Below are 17,060 nucleotides of genomic sequence, written 5' to 3'. Positions count from 1 at the left end.
ATAAGTATCTATTGACTGAATAAGTTAGTAAGAGCTCACAGCTGGACTAGCTGTGTTGTATAGACAACTAGTTGGATAATTTTAAAGGCTGTACCTTTAGGAAAACTCAGTAGTTACCAATCAGCACACTTATTTTCATAAATAATAATAACACATATGCCAGGCAGTAGTCTGAGCATTTCATGTACATCATGTACATTTTCATTTTCATGATAGCTTCATGAGAGAGATATTACTTTACATATTGTAGAAATGAGAATACAGGTAGAGATCTTCAGTAACTAGCTTAAGGTCACACAGCAGCAGGTAAAGTAACAAAGCCATGTTAGGATCTCAAGAAGTTATGTTCTAGAGTCTTATTTTTAATCACAATCCTGTACAGCCTCTATTAAAATAAATCTTACAAGATTAATGTTATGTTTGTATGAATGATTTTAGGCAGAACTGAACTTGTCTAAGACATAGAAAGATATTCTGTTTTTTTTGTTTATTTGTTTGTTTTGTCTCTCAATTCAGTATTCACTTTGTACTGAGTTAAATTATTCTAGGCCATTCAGACTTTGTTACTGTCAGTTGGCTGACCTGTCTGAACTGTAGTGGAAATGTATACTCTGTTGGGATGATTTGCTCAAAGTTGAGACCTTAGTTGTAACTTGGCATGGTAACTTGGAAAAGCGGCTGCATGCAAGATATTACTTTAGATAGTTTAAGCAGAAGACTAGATTGAGGCACAGTTGAAAGTACGAGTGGAAAATCGGATTCAACTAATTTTTACTGTTGATAAAAACCAGTATAATTCTGAATGGTTTTGATAAAATTGGTAAGTATAGGGTGTATTTTGTAGACCAAATGTAGATAAAAGACTACTATTAGTCTTTTATCATTTAAAAAGATTTCTCAATTTTCTTTAATTAGAAGGTGACCCACTAAGAGTTTGGCAGACTCTGAAGGAATGTTTCATAATGAACTGTCTTTTGACACCTTGAAGACATCTTTAGTCATTAGAGCACTGCTCTGATTTTAAGTAAACAATCTCATATTCAGGCAGTTTTGTTTCTGGTTTGAATATTTATAGGTGAGTCGAAAGTGTAGAGATACTGACTTTACTATGTGCTGTTAAATTCTGCTATCAGATTATCTCAGTGAGGTTTACGTGTCCCTATTCTTAGACTAGGGTTTTTCTTTGTTGCAAAAACAAAACTTTTTCAAAGAAGAAGTTAATCAAAAGTTAATTTGATTTCTTCTTTTATATCTGCATTTCTTTGTTTCCTTTCTAAATGGACTAGGTTAACTCACTTCAGTTTATAAATAATGTGTGTTCTAAAGAATAATTTCTTTTTACTCCCAAACCTTTATTAATCGTCTCAGATATCTTTGGAGGAAGCCTTTTTTAATATTAATAAAAATTCAGTTTGAATGCAAACAGGCAAAAATGTTTTAAAACATTTCCTAAAATGCCATTTATTGTTAAAATAATTGTCATTAACTGTGAAATTGACTTGTGCATTTGTTACTTTAGATTAAAATCTTCATAAATGTTATTACACACATTGTTTTTGCTTCTTAATCTAACAGCCATGATTTATCACTTAGTAATTTAGTGATCTTGAAATCTAATTTATTTTACCTAGACCACTGATGATTAGTTATATTCTGCTTTCTTTCAGTAAAGTTTTAGAGCTGAGTAATGAAAAGGGATGAAAGATTTTCTAAAGTTTAGTGCATGAACTTGAGTACCGAGGCTTTCAGTTGTTACCTTGGTTTGCTGTTACAGTACCTTTTTTTTAATACTGGATTGTCTACTGTATTCTAAATACTTCAGGTTTTTAGGTAAGTAGTCTTAAGAAAAGTGAAATGCTAGTTGTCATCTTTATCCATGCTGTCACATTTTGATATCGTGGCAGTGCTTATCAATTTGTAGTTTTAGCAGTGAAGTCCATAATGTAGTAATTCGATAGTCTACCATAAATTTGAATAATTTTGTAGCTGTTATCTAAAGTTAGTTACTTTGGCTGGTGAAAAGCCTAAATAACCATTTAGCAAAACTATACATTCTTGAATCTCCCTCAGAATGTCAAAGCAAAAGGTATGGAAAAATATGCAAAAAAAGAAGGACTTGAGAACAAATACAGAGTAATAGCATCTGTCTAAAAGAAATTTCAGGAAATATATTAGATAAAATAATAATCAGTGAAATGGTGAAGATTTCCCTCTTGAAAAATCAGATCTGATTGAAAGACCATTCTGATCAAGATTAGATGAAAAAAATATATGCTTGGTCTCAACCTGCTTTGTAATTTTAAATTCCAAGAATAAAAATCCAAAAAACTTAAAAACGGCTAAACAAGGAATAAAATTGCCTAAAAAGAATAGGAATCTACTGGCATTGAATTTCTTAGCAGCAGCAGTAGATATTAGATATATGACTTTTCTATGACAGATTTTCTTCGGAAGCTAAATGAGCTCTGACAATAACTCTAAGAATGTATTTTTTAGGGTTGTTACAAGTGTATAGCTTCTTTGGTAACATCTTTGAACAGCATTCATTTGCCTGAGTGAGTTCTGGTGTGGTGGGTCATTTTTGGCCGTATCTTTTATATAAAGTAGGAAGAAGTTAGTGGTATATCATACTCAATTTTGAAGAAACATTCTAGAAGAAAGAAAATACAATTACTAATATTAGTAATGACAACTGAAATCACTACAGATCCTACAGATGTTAAAAGGATAATAAGAGAATATTATGAACAATTTTATGCCAGTAAATTCTATATCTTAGATTACACGGGCAAATTCCTTGAAAAACAAATATCTAAAACCACAAAAAGAAATAGAAAATGTTAATAGCATCATATCTATTAATGATATTGAATTCTTGTTTTAAAATGTTTCCACAGTGAAAACTCCAGATAGCTTTACTGGTAAATTCTACCAAACATTTAATGAAAAAATATACCAATCATAATCCAGATTCCTTCAGAAAATAGAAGCTAGCATTATACTGATAACAGTACCAAAGACATTTATAGGAAACTGTAAACCAATATTGATCATGAACATATGTGCAAAAATGCTTACTTAAATTTTTGTAAGTCAAATCCAGCAATATTCAAAAAGGAAAATAAAATATGACCATGTGAAATTTATCTCAGGAGTATGATTTTTAACTAAAAAAGCAATTAATGTAATTCACTCTATCGACAGAATAAAAGAGAAAAAAACTCAAATCTTCTCAATGGATGTAAGAAAGTGTTTGACAAAATTTAGTACCCATTTGTGATAAATACTGTTAGCAAATTAAGAGTAGACGGGAACTTCCTCAACCTGATAAAAAGGGTACCTACAAAAAAACCTACTTAACGATGAAAGACTGAATGCTTTCCACCTAAGATTGGGGGAAAAGTGTAGTTTTTGAGCAGTTGCAGTCAAAATTGTACTAGAAGTTCTAGTCAGTAGATTAAGTCCAGAAAAGGTAGTAAAATACATTCTGATTGGAAAGACAAGAGTAAAATCTTTATTCTTAGATGACATGGTTTTGTATATAGCAAATCCTAAGTTATTAGAATAAGTGAATTTAGCAAGATTGTAGGATACAAGGACAATCTGCAATAATCAATGGAATTTCTATATAATTGCAGTGAACAATTAAAAAGTGAAATGGACAGAAATACCATTTATAGTAGAATAAAAACATGAAATATTCAAGTATAAAATTAACCAAATATATGTAAGATCTGTATACAATGTACTTTAAAACATCACAGAGAGAAACTTAAGACCTAAATAAATGGAGAGAGCTACCACATTCATAGATTGGAATACCTGATACTGTTAAGGTATCATCAGTTCTCAGATTGATGTATGGATTCAAAACAGTCCCAATCATACTCACAATAGGCTTTTTATAAAAATTACCAAACTGTTAATCCATGTGGAAATGCACAGGTCTTAGAAGAGCCAGAACAATTTTGAAAAAGAACAGCAAAATGTGAGGACAGTGCTCCCTAATTTAAAGATTTTCTATAGAACACAAAACTGATATTGGCATAAGATAGATAAATCAAAGTAGAAGGGGGGTGTGTGTGTTGTGTATGTAATTGATTTTTAATTGAAATATATTTGCTATATAACATTGTATAAATTTAAGGTGTACGACATGTTAACTTGTATAGTTGATTGATTTTTGACAGAAATGTGCAACAAAATAGCTATATTTCTATGTGGAATAAAATTTATCTTTAACCTTATTTATACCATATATAAAAAATAACGTATCATAGATTTAAAAATAAAAGCTAGAACTCAGGAACTTTTAGAAGAATACATAAGAGAAAAATCTTTACAACCAGGATAGGCAAAGATTTTTAGTACACATAAAATACGAATCATAAAAGGAAAAAAAAAAAAGAATTTCATTAAAATGGAAAGTTTTCGATCTTTTTAAATGACACCTAAAAAAAGCAGTTTATAGACTGAGAAAATAACTTGAAATATCTACACCTGATGAAGGACTTGCATGAATTAGTGTAGAAATCACAGAACTTTTTAAGACAACCCAATTTTAAAAAGTGTAAATGATTTGAGCAGTGATTTCACAAAAGAAGATATATGAATTGCTAATAATCACATGAAAAAGATGTTCAAGATCATTAATCCTCAGAGAAATGCAGATTAAAACTATAATCATATACTGCTACCATTCACTAGAATAGCTAAACTTAAAAAGACTTGATAACACCATGTGTTGCCAAGGATGTGGAGCTCCTGGAATTCTCATATATTGCGGATGGGAGTATAAAATGGTACATTATTTTGGGAAACTTTGAGTTTCTAAATTAAGTATATGCTTACCTTATGATCCAGCGGTTCCTAGAAAACTTTTGTTTACGAGAAGACATACGTGAATATTCTTAGCTTTATTCCTGATTGTCCCAAACAGAAAACAGTTATGTCTATTACAGATGAACTTATAAACAAATTATGGCATATCCATTCAGTGGACTATATGACTGCAATAAAAAGGAACAAACTACTAACATGAAACAATTTGGATTAATGTCAAAAACATGATGAGAAAAAGTAGCCATAAGGTACATACTACATTAAATTTTAGGCAGAATTTAGTTATAGAAAGAACAGTGGTTGCCTGGGTTACTGGGGAGCAAAGTGGGTGATGGACTGCAAAGGACCCAGGGTGATGTTTTGGGATAATGGGAAAAATTTTTTTTTTTTTTTTTGTAGTGATGCTTACGTTGGTGTACACATTTGTCAAAGCCTATAGAACTGTGTATTTAATACATTTTTAGAACGTTAGTTATTTCTCAAAGTTGACGTATGATTTCTTTTTAGCATCGTGATTACAACTTGATTCTTTTGTTGGTGCTGATGTCTAGCTTTTGCATATTTGACTAATAATTTTTAAAGTATATAAGAATTATAATCTAGAAACACTAAAAGTGCGCATCGCCTCTTTCGTTAGAAAATCATGATGTACCCCTGACCTAGATCACAAAGTATAAACCTTTTAAGTAGATGAAAGTTTTTCATTTGTAAAAGCACAAATGAAGGTGACTGTGTCCATATTTCATAATATGCTTTTTTGATTCTCTCATAATATTGGTAGGGTGATTTCTTTGCTTTGTTCTGTTGTCAGACTATTCTGTGCAGAGTATAAATATTAAACTGCTAGTCTGTATACAAGGTTGATATAAAATTTGGGTTTTTTGGAAGCTGTTTATGAAGGTTTTATTTGTGACTGTCTCTCCTGCGCCCCCTGGTGGTTTTAAATTCTTATTTGGGGTAACATGAAAATATAGTCATTATTTTTCTAAGATAAGTTTACAAGAGACTTTAAGACTTTTAAATTAATCTTTATGTTGAAAAACTACCCAGTAGCTTCTGTTAAGCTTTATACTTGTGGTGTTCATTACAAGTTACTTAATGCATGTATCTCCATAGGTAATTTTGTCATGTCTGATGGCTTTCCAGAATACCTCTAAAGTAGATTCTGAGGTCCCTTATTAGAGTGTTTCCTAATAGTTTTCATTCTAAATTATAGTTCTAAATATCCTGTCATACAAAAGAGATAGGGGAATTTTTTTAAAGAAATAGTATATATACTCAGGAATATTATGTAGATTTAGAAATATTATGTTTACTGGCACATTTTATGGTGCCAGAAATTAAAGAAGTGCTCAAAATGGGTGTTGTTGAAAGGTAGTACTTAAAGATCCAAGCTGGAGCAATTTTACTAATAATAATGATATTAATTTGATTTTAACCCATAGAATAAATATTCATGAATTCATGCTGATATGAATAATTGAATAAAGAAATAAATGGGGAGAAGGGACAGTTTTTTGTTTTTAAAACAGGAGCATTCCATCAATGTGGAAGGGAAGACAGAAAAAGAAAATCATTAGTCAAATACAGTAATGAAATCTTGCTGACAAGACCAACTAGTGGATGCTAAAATTAGGTCAGAGTTTTAGAAGTAGGATATTTGTGTAGTCTCAGAGTATCCCGCCTCTGCCGTCAGTTTTAATACAAAGGGAAAGATAGATTTATAGTGGAGAAGTCTGACTTCTACATTATACTACGTTAGCCAAGTGATCAAAGTTAACATCACCAGTAAAAAAACATGTTGATGTCAGAAACACATTGATATGATGCACTGAGGACACATCATGATTTCTAAGATATTCTTGTCCCAAATGCCCAAATCCATTCTAACCATGAGAAAACATCAGCAAGCTCAAACTGAGAGAAATTTTACAAAATACTGGGTCAAAATTTTCAAGGTCTTGAAAGATGGGAAGAATTAAGAGCTGTCACAAATTGGAGAAAACTAAGGAGAAATTACCAAAAAAATTAAAAAATAATAGTTCTCAAATATCTGTCACCCAACTTTCTCTGATGTCAACACCTCACAGAATCATAGTGCAATTACCAAAATCAAGAACATAACATTAGTACTATTAAACTGCATATTTTAGTGAAAAAACTGCTGATGACCTTTGAAATTTTTTTTTCCTTTCCAGGATTCTAAATACGTTCCCCCCATTACATTTAGTTGTTTCTTGCAAAATATTATTGCTAGAAGGATTTGAAAAGACTCGCTTTATTTTGTTTTTGTTGTTAAATCATTAATAGAGTAATAGGTAATAAATTATTTATAAAGTGGTTGTTGAAAGAATTTCCTGAAGGAGCAGTAGTCTTGTTGCTGTTTACTACTAAGCAGTTATTGAGAATTGGCTAAAATTTGAGGAAAGTTTATTTTCTACCATTCTGCTTATTTATTTTTCGTTTGGATCTGAGAAACCTCAAAATAACCTAAAAGAGTTTAGACTTCGATTTGTTTTTACTTTTAATACTAACAATGAAGTAGTAGCTTGGTATGAATGTAGTAATAACAGTGCTTTAAGAGCCAGAGACTAGATCTCTACTATTTTGGAATATCTTATATTCCTTTCTTCTAAATGAGAAAAAAAAAAGGTAATAAAGGCAGATTTTATATTTGTTAATCTGAGAGGGTGATGAATGAATATTCAGCCTGAATATTCAACCTTCTATCTCTGTTAATATTATATTGCTCTAGTGTTAATATGTCCAGTTGAAAATATTTATTAAAATTTACCATAGCAACGTGAGCTCTCTAAAGACTAATTCCTAATTGTTTTATGTAGTAATATTAATAAGATTCTTGAAATCACTTGTTAAAATGAGTAACCATCCGGATTTCACATTTATCCCTAAAAATACTCAGGGCAGGTAAGGTCTCAGCAGTTTACTTTGGTGTCTTCTATGTAAATAATTCATCAATTCCTCATTAATAACTACTTATATATCATAAACTCAAAGATCTACGTTTTTAATCTCTTAGATTTTAGACAATATATATGTGATTTGATGAGATTATTATAATATTTTGTGTAATTTAAATTGAAAATATGGGTTTTTTCAAGTATTAAGAGAGTACTCCTAAAATTATCATTACAAAAAGAAAAATAACATGAGTTTCAACTTGGCAAAACATGTGAAAAAGAGTATCTGAGTCACAAGATGAGTCAAGAGGGTGAGGTTTGTTTGTTTTTTCCCAGTCCATCTGTTTTAGGGACTAGCAGTAGGAAAAGTTTTCAATGAAAGTTGGTTCCAAAAGTTGAAATTTGTTAATATTTAATTGATACTAAATGGAGATCTGAAACATTTAATGGTGCTGCCAAAATAGATTTGATCTATTTTAGAGATCTGTGCCTAATTTGTAGGAGTTTGGTAAATGCTGATATTTCAAGAATTGAGACCCGTTTCATGCTTCAGGATATGTTTAATCCTTTAACATCTAGTTTTACAGTGTGGGCAAGTGGAAGTGCTGAATAGCCACTCCTCTGGTGAAAATAACAACCAAATAAGTCACTTTGTTATATACCTAAAGAAAGTATTTGTTTCTGAAAGCTAGCTTTCTTAGATCTTGGCTTTAAAATATATTCATTGCATTTACTTCCAAGCTAGTTATTTAAAAATATTACAATTATTTAGGTACAGATTCCTCCAGTGCACAGCTAGTCTCAACTAGATAATAAGTACTGAGTAATCTAGTCTGTCTTACTCATCATTGTAATTGAAGCAGGAAGGAGAGAATGGAAAGGAGGAAATAAATGGGTGGTTGGAGAATAGATACTGCCTTCTTTCAGACTGCACTGACTTATGCTCAAGGTGAGTTTTGGCTGCATGGGGTATGTGAGAATGGTGAGAATAGAAGATTAGATGGAGTTTGTTTCCTCCAAGTTACACTTAAGAGGCTTTTTTAAAAAGCCATTTATTGTCAAGTGTGATCACTGGCACATAGTTTTGCCATTGAGGAAGGTTTAAACTACTCATCTAGAACAGTATCAACTAGTTTATAATATTTCATGAGATATGTAAAGCAAAAGAAAGTAAATGGATTTAAATGTTGCTTTAAGGGCAGAGAGAGTTAATGATACTCATAACTACAGGATATATAGTTAACACTTTCTCCTTTTTTTAATCAGAAAAATCGATAGGACTTTTGTAAATGGAGAGTTCAGGGAAGGACATTTCAGCAAAGGGTTTATAAGGAAAATGGAGGCATGAAATTTACGCTATCGAAAAATTGTGCCAAGAGCATTGTAGCTAAAATAAAGGTAATGGGAAAAGAAAGATGGAAATTTAAATTGAGGCTAAATATTGTTGAGGGCTTTAGACTTTTTATCTTGTTTGCAACAGGAAGCTACTAGAAAATTTTAAGCACAAAAGGTAGCAATTTGACTGAATATGTGCCTTTTAGAAAAATAACTTGACAGTGTTAAGAAGGATGAATTGAACTAAGTATATTTGATGATTTATGATTCATCTTTATTCTTGGTATTATTAATATTCCTTATTCATCAAGACTATGGACTTGCTATCTTCTGAATTAATGGGGTTTTCCAGGTAATTGAAACATAATCCTTCAGCACCTCAGTTTCAGTTTCATGATGTAATTTTCTAAACTGTTAATCATGTCCCTGCCTCAGTAAATGGAATCTAACATAGTTTCCATAAATATTATGGCACTACGTTTCTGCCTTCCCTCTTTTTTTGTTAATGATTTACTCTAGAACTATTGTTAAGTGAAATGACCCTAATTTGTCGATGTACTATTTGTAGAAACATTGTCCTCTTTCTTTTTCCATTTGTAATTTATTATGTTCAATTTCTTTATTACCTTTTGTGATCTGTTGTAAACTAAGGGAAAACTAAAGATTGCTAGAAGAAAATGGTTAACTAATCCTTGGTATGTATGTAAATTAAGGCAAACGATGAGAAGCGAAGCCCTCAGCGAGGTCTGTGAACTTTGAGAAACTGTTCTCAAAGGTTTGCCAGTTGGTGTTTGTTAATGAGTTGTACTTACATACTGGCGGCATTTTGATCAATAAGTTTTAAATCCAAAACACTTAAAAATAATACTTATTTATAACATTTATTGAGTACCTGTTATATGCAATGTACAGAACACCAGTGAATGAATCATAGACTCTTCCCTGAGGTAGGGAAGACATGTAAATAAATAGTGAAAAGCATTTGTGGGACTTAATTTATTAAATTTGTTCCCTCCAATAGTAAGGTTATTTAATTTCATCATGGAAATTGGAAAATAGGGTTTATTTGAATAGTTTGTTTTTATCTATTCCATTAAAGAAGGGTATGCTCTTTAATAGAAGGATAAAATGCTCAGTGAAGTTAATGTGTTCATGAAGAATGTATTTGAAGTTTTGATTGGATTATTATAAATATAAAAATTATATAATATAAATGTAATAATTATAAATATAAACATGTAATTATAAAATATAAAAAATATATAATCAGTTTTGCCGTTTGAAGCAGTGTTTAGATGAATCATTAAATTACTATAAAGGCAATTTTGCTTTAATACAATATAGTGCATTCCTGAAAAACCTCACATGCTGCACAATCATACTTCTGAGAAAAACAAGAATAGGGTAGACCCTCCTTATGCAGCTTTGTAACAGTACTAACAAAAACCGATCTGATCTTAAAAATACTGGCTCAAAATACCTCTGGCATTTGTATCAAGCATAGCTGTTCACTTGTTAGCCTTAAACTGGGCCTCATGCTTCCTATTTTGAGGTATAGGTTTTTGAGGGCATCTGCTTCAGTAGAAACTAATTTTGTAAAAATTAAATAATGTGCCAAGGTATAGTCACTTTTGTTAATTGCTTTTTTCACAGTAGAGGCATTTGGAGGGGAGAGGTGGTAGACAAGAGAAATTGTTTTGCAGCTTGTTCATTTGCACCTTTAGTTTTCACCAGAAAACAATGTTGAAAAACTTAAAGGTTCTTGAAGCCAGTAAACTTGCTGTTATTTTCTCTACAGGAAAGCATTTGTTGTTTTTACTTTTTTCTTAAGATTTTCATATTTTAAGACTTTCTTTTTAATTGTAACAGACTTGCCCCTGATCCCTTTATAACTACTGGAAAAAATCCCTGTGAGCCAGTGACATTTCTGTGTTCTACTGACATCACTCCCTTCTTTATTAATTGCATATGAACTAATTCATATTACAGCAGCATCTTGTAATTGTACAGTCTATACTTTAGTAGTGTAGATAATTATAGTTCTTATTCCATTTTAACATAACATTTTTAGATTTTAAAAATATATACTTTACCTTAAGTTCTTAAAATGAGGATGGTCATATATTTGAACTTTCAAAAGTTTGCGATCTCAGCGTCTAATACTGTGGCCCATAATGTAGGTATACATAGATGATTATAATATTCATGGGAAACGTAACATTTGACTTGTAAGTTTTCTTTTGAAAAGTTAGTGATTGTACTTAATTTTTGCATATTTATTTCTGTTAAGCCATCATCAAAATTATGTGAATTAACCTAATTTTTAAAGGAATGTAAACAATAATGTAATATAGAAGAAAATAAACCTTTTCAAGAATGCATATGAATACTTGATACTGAATTTTTATAATTACAAACTGATAAACATGTTTCAACTGTTCAGTTTTTACTTTCTCCTTTAGAGCATTGAAAAGTGAATTTTGTTAGCTGTGTTTTTGTATATGTGTGTATGTGTTAAAAAGAAACCAGAGCTGTAATTTATTTGCTCATACTGGGAAAGAAGATCTCTGGAAGCATATTCAGGAAACTGGCAACATTGCCTTCAAGGAAGGGAATCAGATATCTACAAGGTTAGGTTGAGAGGGAGCCTTTGGATTTTTGAACTACGTTCAAACCATATTCAAACTGTGTTCAGATTTTGAGCCATGAGCTATTAGAAATAAAAGTAAATTAAAATTTAGAAAGATAAGCAAAAACCAAGATGCTTGGTATAGAACAGAGTTTGATTTAGCCTACCTAGTAGAATCACCTGACTTTCATGATCAGCTTAGCATTGTAAATCCTATTGTAATATCTTGGCGTACTCAGCATACAGTTGGTTGTATGTTATGGCAGGTGCAGAAAAACAAAAAGGTAACCAAATAAAAATATTTATGTACTTTCTCTGTTATAAGGAATTAGTCAACAGTGTATGTAACTCTTTTAATTGGAAATTAAACTGCTGGATTTATCCCTATAGTTATAAAATCATTTTGTAAATCTTGCTCTTTTTGTTTGCTTTTAGTTGATGCTGATGAAATTAAAAGGCTAGGGAAGAGATTTAAGAAGCTTGATTTGGACAATTCTGGTTCTTTGAGCGTGGAAGAGTTCATGTCTCTGCCGGAGTTACAACAGAATCCGTTAGTACAGCGAGTCATAGATATATTCGACACAGATGGGAATGGAGAAGTAGATTTTAAAGGTAAGAAAGTTTTTTAACATCGTAAGTTAGATAATCCATGAGTTGTCTTATAGTTCGATGTACAAAAATGTTTGAAAATTTTCTTTTCCTTAAACGTCTTTATATTATTAGTGATCTTACAATAATTATGTTAAAATCTCAAAATCTGTAGTATGCGAACTTTTATGAATTAATATCTTTTACTTCAGACTTTTTACTATGAATTTTTGGTTCATTCATAAATGATCAAATTGTTTTTATAAAGTAATCTTAAAAATAAGATTTAGTATTTCCTTTGTTTTTAGAAAATTAGTCTCACTTTAGAGAAACTTGTAACATTAGCTTGTATTTTTAAAAACTTAAAGAATGAGTTATACTAAGTCAACAATAAAATACTAATAATAAGGATATGAGCATTATCATAGAAAGGATTAATTTATTTTAGTTATTCTGGATTTTGCAAAGAATAGTGCTTTTGCTGATATTAATATAATACATAATTTTATACTTGATTTTATGCTTTAAACATTTCATTTCACTGGAGAATCATCAACAGATTGTTACTTTAATTTCAGGAACTGAATTATAAGTAAAGGGATTTAAAACTGATTATGATTTAATGTTCAGCAAGCAGTGAGGGAAACGATCATTTTCATGAAACTCCCAAAAGTTTATTTTAAATGATTCTGAATTTTGGAACTGGAAATCCATAATTGTTACTGTTCTGGCAAAACCATTTATAATTTTTTTTCAAAGACTTTTTATCATTGTATTCCAAGAAGAAAGAATTAAATAGCTTGAAGAATATGTTTTTGAGTGTCATATGTTGTGTTACTTAGTATTTGTTCAAATTGATTTGATACTCCAAGTTCAAAATTTTAAAAAGCCATAACAGAACCATATTTGTTGATGTTTCTTATTTGGCATTTTCAGTTTTAGACACTGCTAAGTAATACTTTTTTTTTGCAGCAAGAAAATATCCCTTTGTGGGTATGTAAGTTTTTTTGTGTGTGTACTGAGTATGTATTATTTATATAAAAAATTGGAACTTCTCATTTGTAAACATTTCTGTTCTTATTCAGAATTCATTGAGGGAGTCTCTCAGTTCAGTGTCAAAGGCGATAAGGAACAGAAGTTGAGGTGTAAGTATTTTTTTTCACCGAGTTTATTCTCAGTATCACTACTACCCCATATTTCATTATAACTTTTTAAAATATTCTAAAAGACATAGTATTTTTTAACAATGTGTCATTGTGCTTTTTAGCTAGGTTGAAGGAAAGTAGAATTTCCTTCTACTGAAAACAACCATATAAACTACATGACTTAGGAGATTTTTCAATAAAAGTGGGAAGAAGTGTTCTACTGTGATGAGGTTAACTTAGTTTACACATATTGTTTTCAGAAATATTTAGTCAGAAGTCCACTATTCTGGTTTATATAGGCAGCCTTTTAAAGTTATTCAGCTCTTGTCCATTCGGCCTGTGCTTACCAAATGCGGGCAGCTCCAAGGACCCAGGAGGCAGGGAGGACATGACAAAGATGGCACATTGCCAGCCATGGGATCGGGTCCCAGCATTCCCTATGCTTGCTCCCCTTTCTGCAAGAGAAAGAAAGATGACAGGAAGGTTTTGCAGGATTAACAAGAGCACAAAGAAGCCATTGCCCAGTTCCCATGTGTGGAATTCACTGGGCAGGACAACATCACCTGTCTCAGGTGTCAAGGGACAGGCTGCATTTCAGCAAAGCAAGTAAATGAGTTGGTGGCTTTGATCACACACAGTGATCAGAAATTACGCCCTCAAAGAATTAAGCAGTGTGTTCTCTTGTCTGTCCTGCTCTGTCTACTGGTTTCTGGTTTGGTCGCTTCCTGTTTCCACATTCAGCCCATGTGGATGGTGATGGCATCAGAGTAGTCAAAGTTACATTTAATAAGCAGGAATCCCTTGTAATCCTCGCCATCATGGTGACCCTGAGAATCAGGAACTCTAGCTTCTACTCTGTAGCAGTGACCAGCCTGTCCAGACATGTTCAGTACATGAACACAGTGGTTGAGTCACATGTGACAACTACCATTTCCTTCTTTCCACCTCAGAGTGAGCAACTGGTGAATTTTCCAGTGCAGGCTGGAGGAGCGTTTTCCTTTGTGTACTTTTGCACATTACCCGATATCCAGGTGCACAACATAGTGATCTTCATGAGAACTTTGGCGAAGATTTCATACATTGGCCACGTGACTCAGAGCTCCTTGGAGACACATCACTATGTGGATTGTGGAGCAAATTACCTAGCTATTTAGAAACTGCTCTTGGTTCTTCCATGGCAGCACCTATCAGAAGAGATACAGTTATCTATTCCCAAGGCCTGAGTTTCATACCTGCCTCAGGTGGTTGAAGTAGAGGAGAACCTGGATCTCTTAATCCTCAGCAGACATGGGAGGAAAACTCTCCTGTGTAGCATCATTTATGTTTCTCCAAACCAACAGAATCACTGCCCAGTGCCCAACCTATGCCCATCAAATACTATGCACACAAAGAAGGTTTGAAGAATTTAATTCACATCTTTTCAGCTGTTCTTGGAGCATTATAAATTGAAGGCATACTTTGATACTAGGTTATAAAACCATAGAATGACATGGAGATAGGATTTTAGTGCAGTTGCACAACTATTATCAGGACCTCAGCTGCACAGAAGAGGCAGCAGGAAGGGAACATTCAAATACATAAAAGAAGAAAGCACAGACCTTTCAATGTGTGAAATTTTTTCATCTGCTCTCAAATGCCTAGGAACTTAAACAAACAAAAAAAAAAGCAAAACCTTTTTTTTTCCTGTAAAAAGTTATAATTCCTTTTACCAACAGTCTGTGTGGGGCTTGATTGACTTTTCATTCCTTGACTGGAACATGGATTGGGGATTTGGTAGAATAATCTCGCTTTTGATTTAAAAAATAAATAAATAACTCAACTTTTAACTAGAGACACATTTTATTCAATACCAGTTCTGTGAGCCACAGGATATATGCAAACATCCCTTTGCAAATGAACCCTTTATATAAATGAGAATAACAGTAATAGTAGTTGCTATCTTTTATTGAGATTTTATCATGTATCAGACACTGTTCTAAGCAGTTTATATGTATTACCTTATTCAGTACTTTAAGGAAGCTGAGAAGCAGGACCTGTTATTAGCCTCAGTTTTACATGTGCAGAAATTAAAATCTTTTCAAGATTCAATAACTTAACCTGTGCCTAAGCACTCTTGACTCCATTCTTAACAGCTGTGTTAAACTGCACCTAAAGGCAAGGTCTATTTGTAGAAAGGAGCCATCCTCATAGTTATAATTCTAGATGTTTGGCAACTTACTGTTTTATTTCTTATTGAAAGTATTCCTTTGTGGTTACCTTATACTTGCCATTGATTTTTTTCTGCCCTCTCTTTTTAGTTGCTTTCCGTATCTATGACATGGATAAAGATGGCTATATTTCCAATGGGGAACTCTTCCAGGTGCTGAAGATGATGGTGGGGAACAATCTGAAAGATACACAGTTACAGCAAATTGTAGACAAAACCATAATAAATGCAGATAAGGATGGAGATGGAAGAATATCCTTTGAAGAATTCTGTGCTGTAAGTACAAAAGAGCTGGTTCTTCATTTATGTTTTAAAAAACTTTAAAAACTACCTAATTGAGTATTTCTTACATTTTTTGTTGTCACTGTTAATAAATAACAATTGATTCTCAAGAATTAATACTAAGTGATTGTCTGATAAAATACCACAAGAATGGTACCTAGTAACTTTTACTTTTTGTTGGTAGTCCCCCAAATTTACAACTAGGTTGTACTCTTAAGGTTCGTTTAAAAATATGTTTAAAAATATTTTTGCGAGAAATAACGTGTTCGTGAGTTTCATCTAGAAATCCAGAGGCTTGGCTTCATGAGGACGGAAAGGGAGTTCCTGTCCATTTTAAACTTAGCGGCGAGGCAATGTAACTGGTGATTTCCGCCTCACTTCTTTTCCAGGCTATTGGTGGGTAGATTTTGTGTTTTGGGCCAAGGGCTCTGTAAAGCTGGGGACTATAGTTATGGGGAGCCCTAGAAAACTACAGGCAGGAACTGAAGCAACAGCCTAGCTGCCAGTTTACAGCCTTTCTTCAGTAGATCCAAGGAGTTGCCAGCACACACTGCTTCCAAATAGGAACATATCCACTCAGCTTTTCTTCTCTACTTTGGACCTTAAAACAAAGATGTTAGCTTTTTGCTGTGTTGTAAAGAGTTTTAACTGCAAGCTAGAGATGATAGCGAATCCAGAGGAGAGGCAAAGGTAACAAAAAGTTTTAAAATTCTTCAGTTGTGACTGGACGCTTCTATAGGAAGATTTTCTTCCTCCCCTTTTCATTTATTTAGACCACACAAGGAAAAACAAATGACTTTGGTATGAGTTATGTAAGGACCCAAGTAGCTAATTTTGCTTTATGTAGAAATTCACATTATCCTTTAAGTATCATCTTTTATCTCAACGGATACTATCTTTGCATTTGTTTGGAACAGTTAGGGTGGTGGTCTAGTTTAAAGAACAAGCCAGGTCTTTTTGGAAGAAAGTTAGGCTTGAAACTGGAAACTAAACTGTGGCCAGGTGGTACTGCTACAGGTGTTTGTTTTGTTATTATCCCTTCCATTTCTCATTGACTTGCCAGAGATCACTGAAGGACTCCCATAGACCAGCCTCCAATTGAGTTAGGATAC

The 17,060-nt window shown here is 32.4% G+C and overlaps 1 protein-coding gene and 1 pseudogene across 1 annotated transcript in view; both read left to right on the top strand.

Moving 5' to 3' along the window:
- Window positions 1–17,060, top strand: part of PPP3R1 (protein phosphatase 3 regulatory subunit B, alpha) — a 57,156-nt gene that overhangs the window by 34,729 nt on the left and 5,367 nt on the right. The window contains exons 3-5 of the mRNA XM_039852650.1: window positions 12,163–12,339; window positions 13,401–13,460; window positions 15,758–15,942. Of these exons, the coding sequence (XP_039708584.1) occupies window positions 12,163–12,339; window positions 13,401–13,460; window positions 15,758–15,942 (422 nt within the window). The remainder of the gene's footprint in view (window positions 1–12,162; window positions 12,340–13,400; window positions 13,461–15,757; window positions 15,943–17,060) is intronic.
- Window positions 13,474–15,749, top strand: LOC120594547 (transmembrane protein 106C-like; annotated as a pseudogene).

The sequence above is a fragment of the Pteropus medius genome, unplaced genomic scaffold (genome assembly GCF_902729225.1).
Source record: "Pteropus medius unplaced genomic scaffold, Ma_sr-lr_union100, whole genome shotgun sequence".
In the NCBI taxonomy this organism is placed as follows: Eukaryota; Metazoa; Chordata; class Mammalia; order Chiroptera; family Pteropodidae; genus Pteropus; species Pteropus medius.
This window is presented reverse-complemented; position numbering and strand designations above follow the sequence as displayed.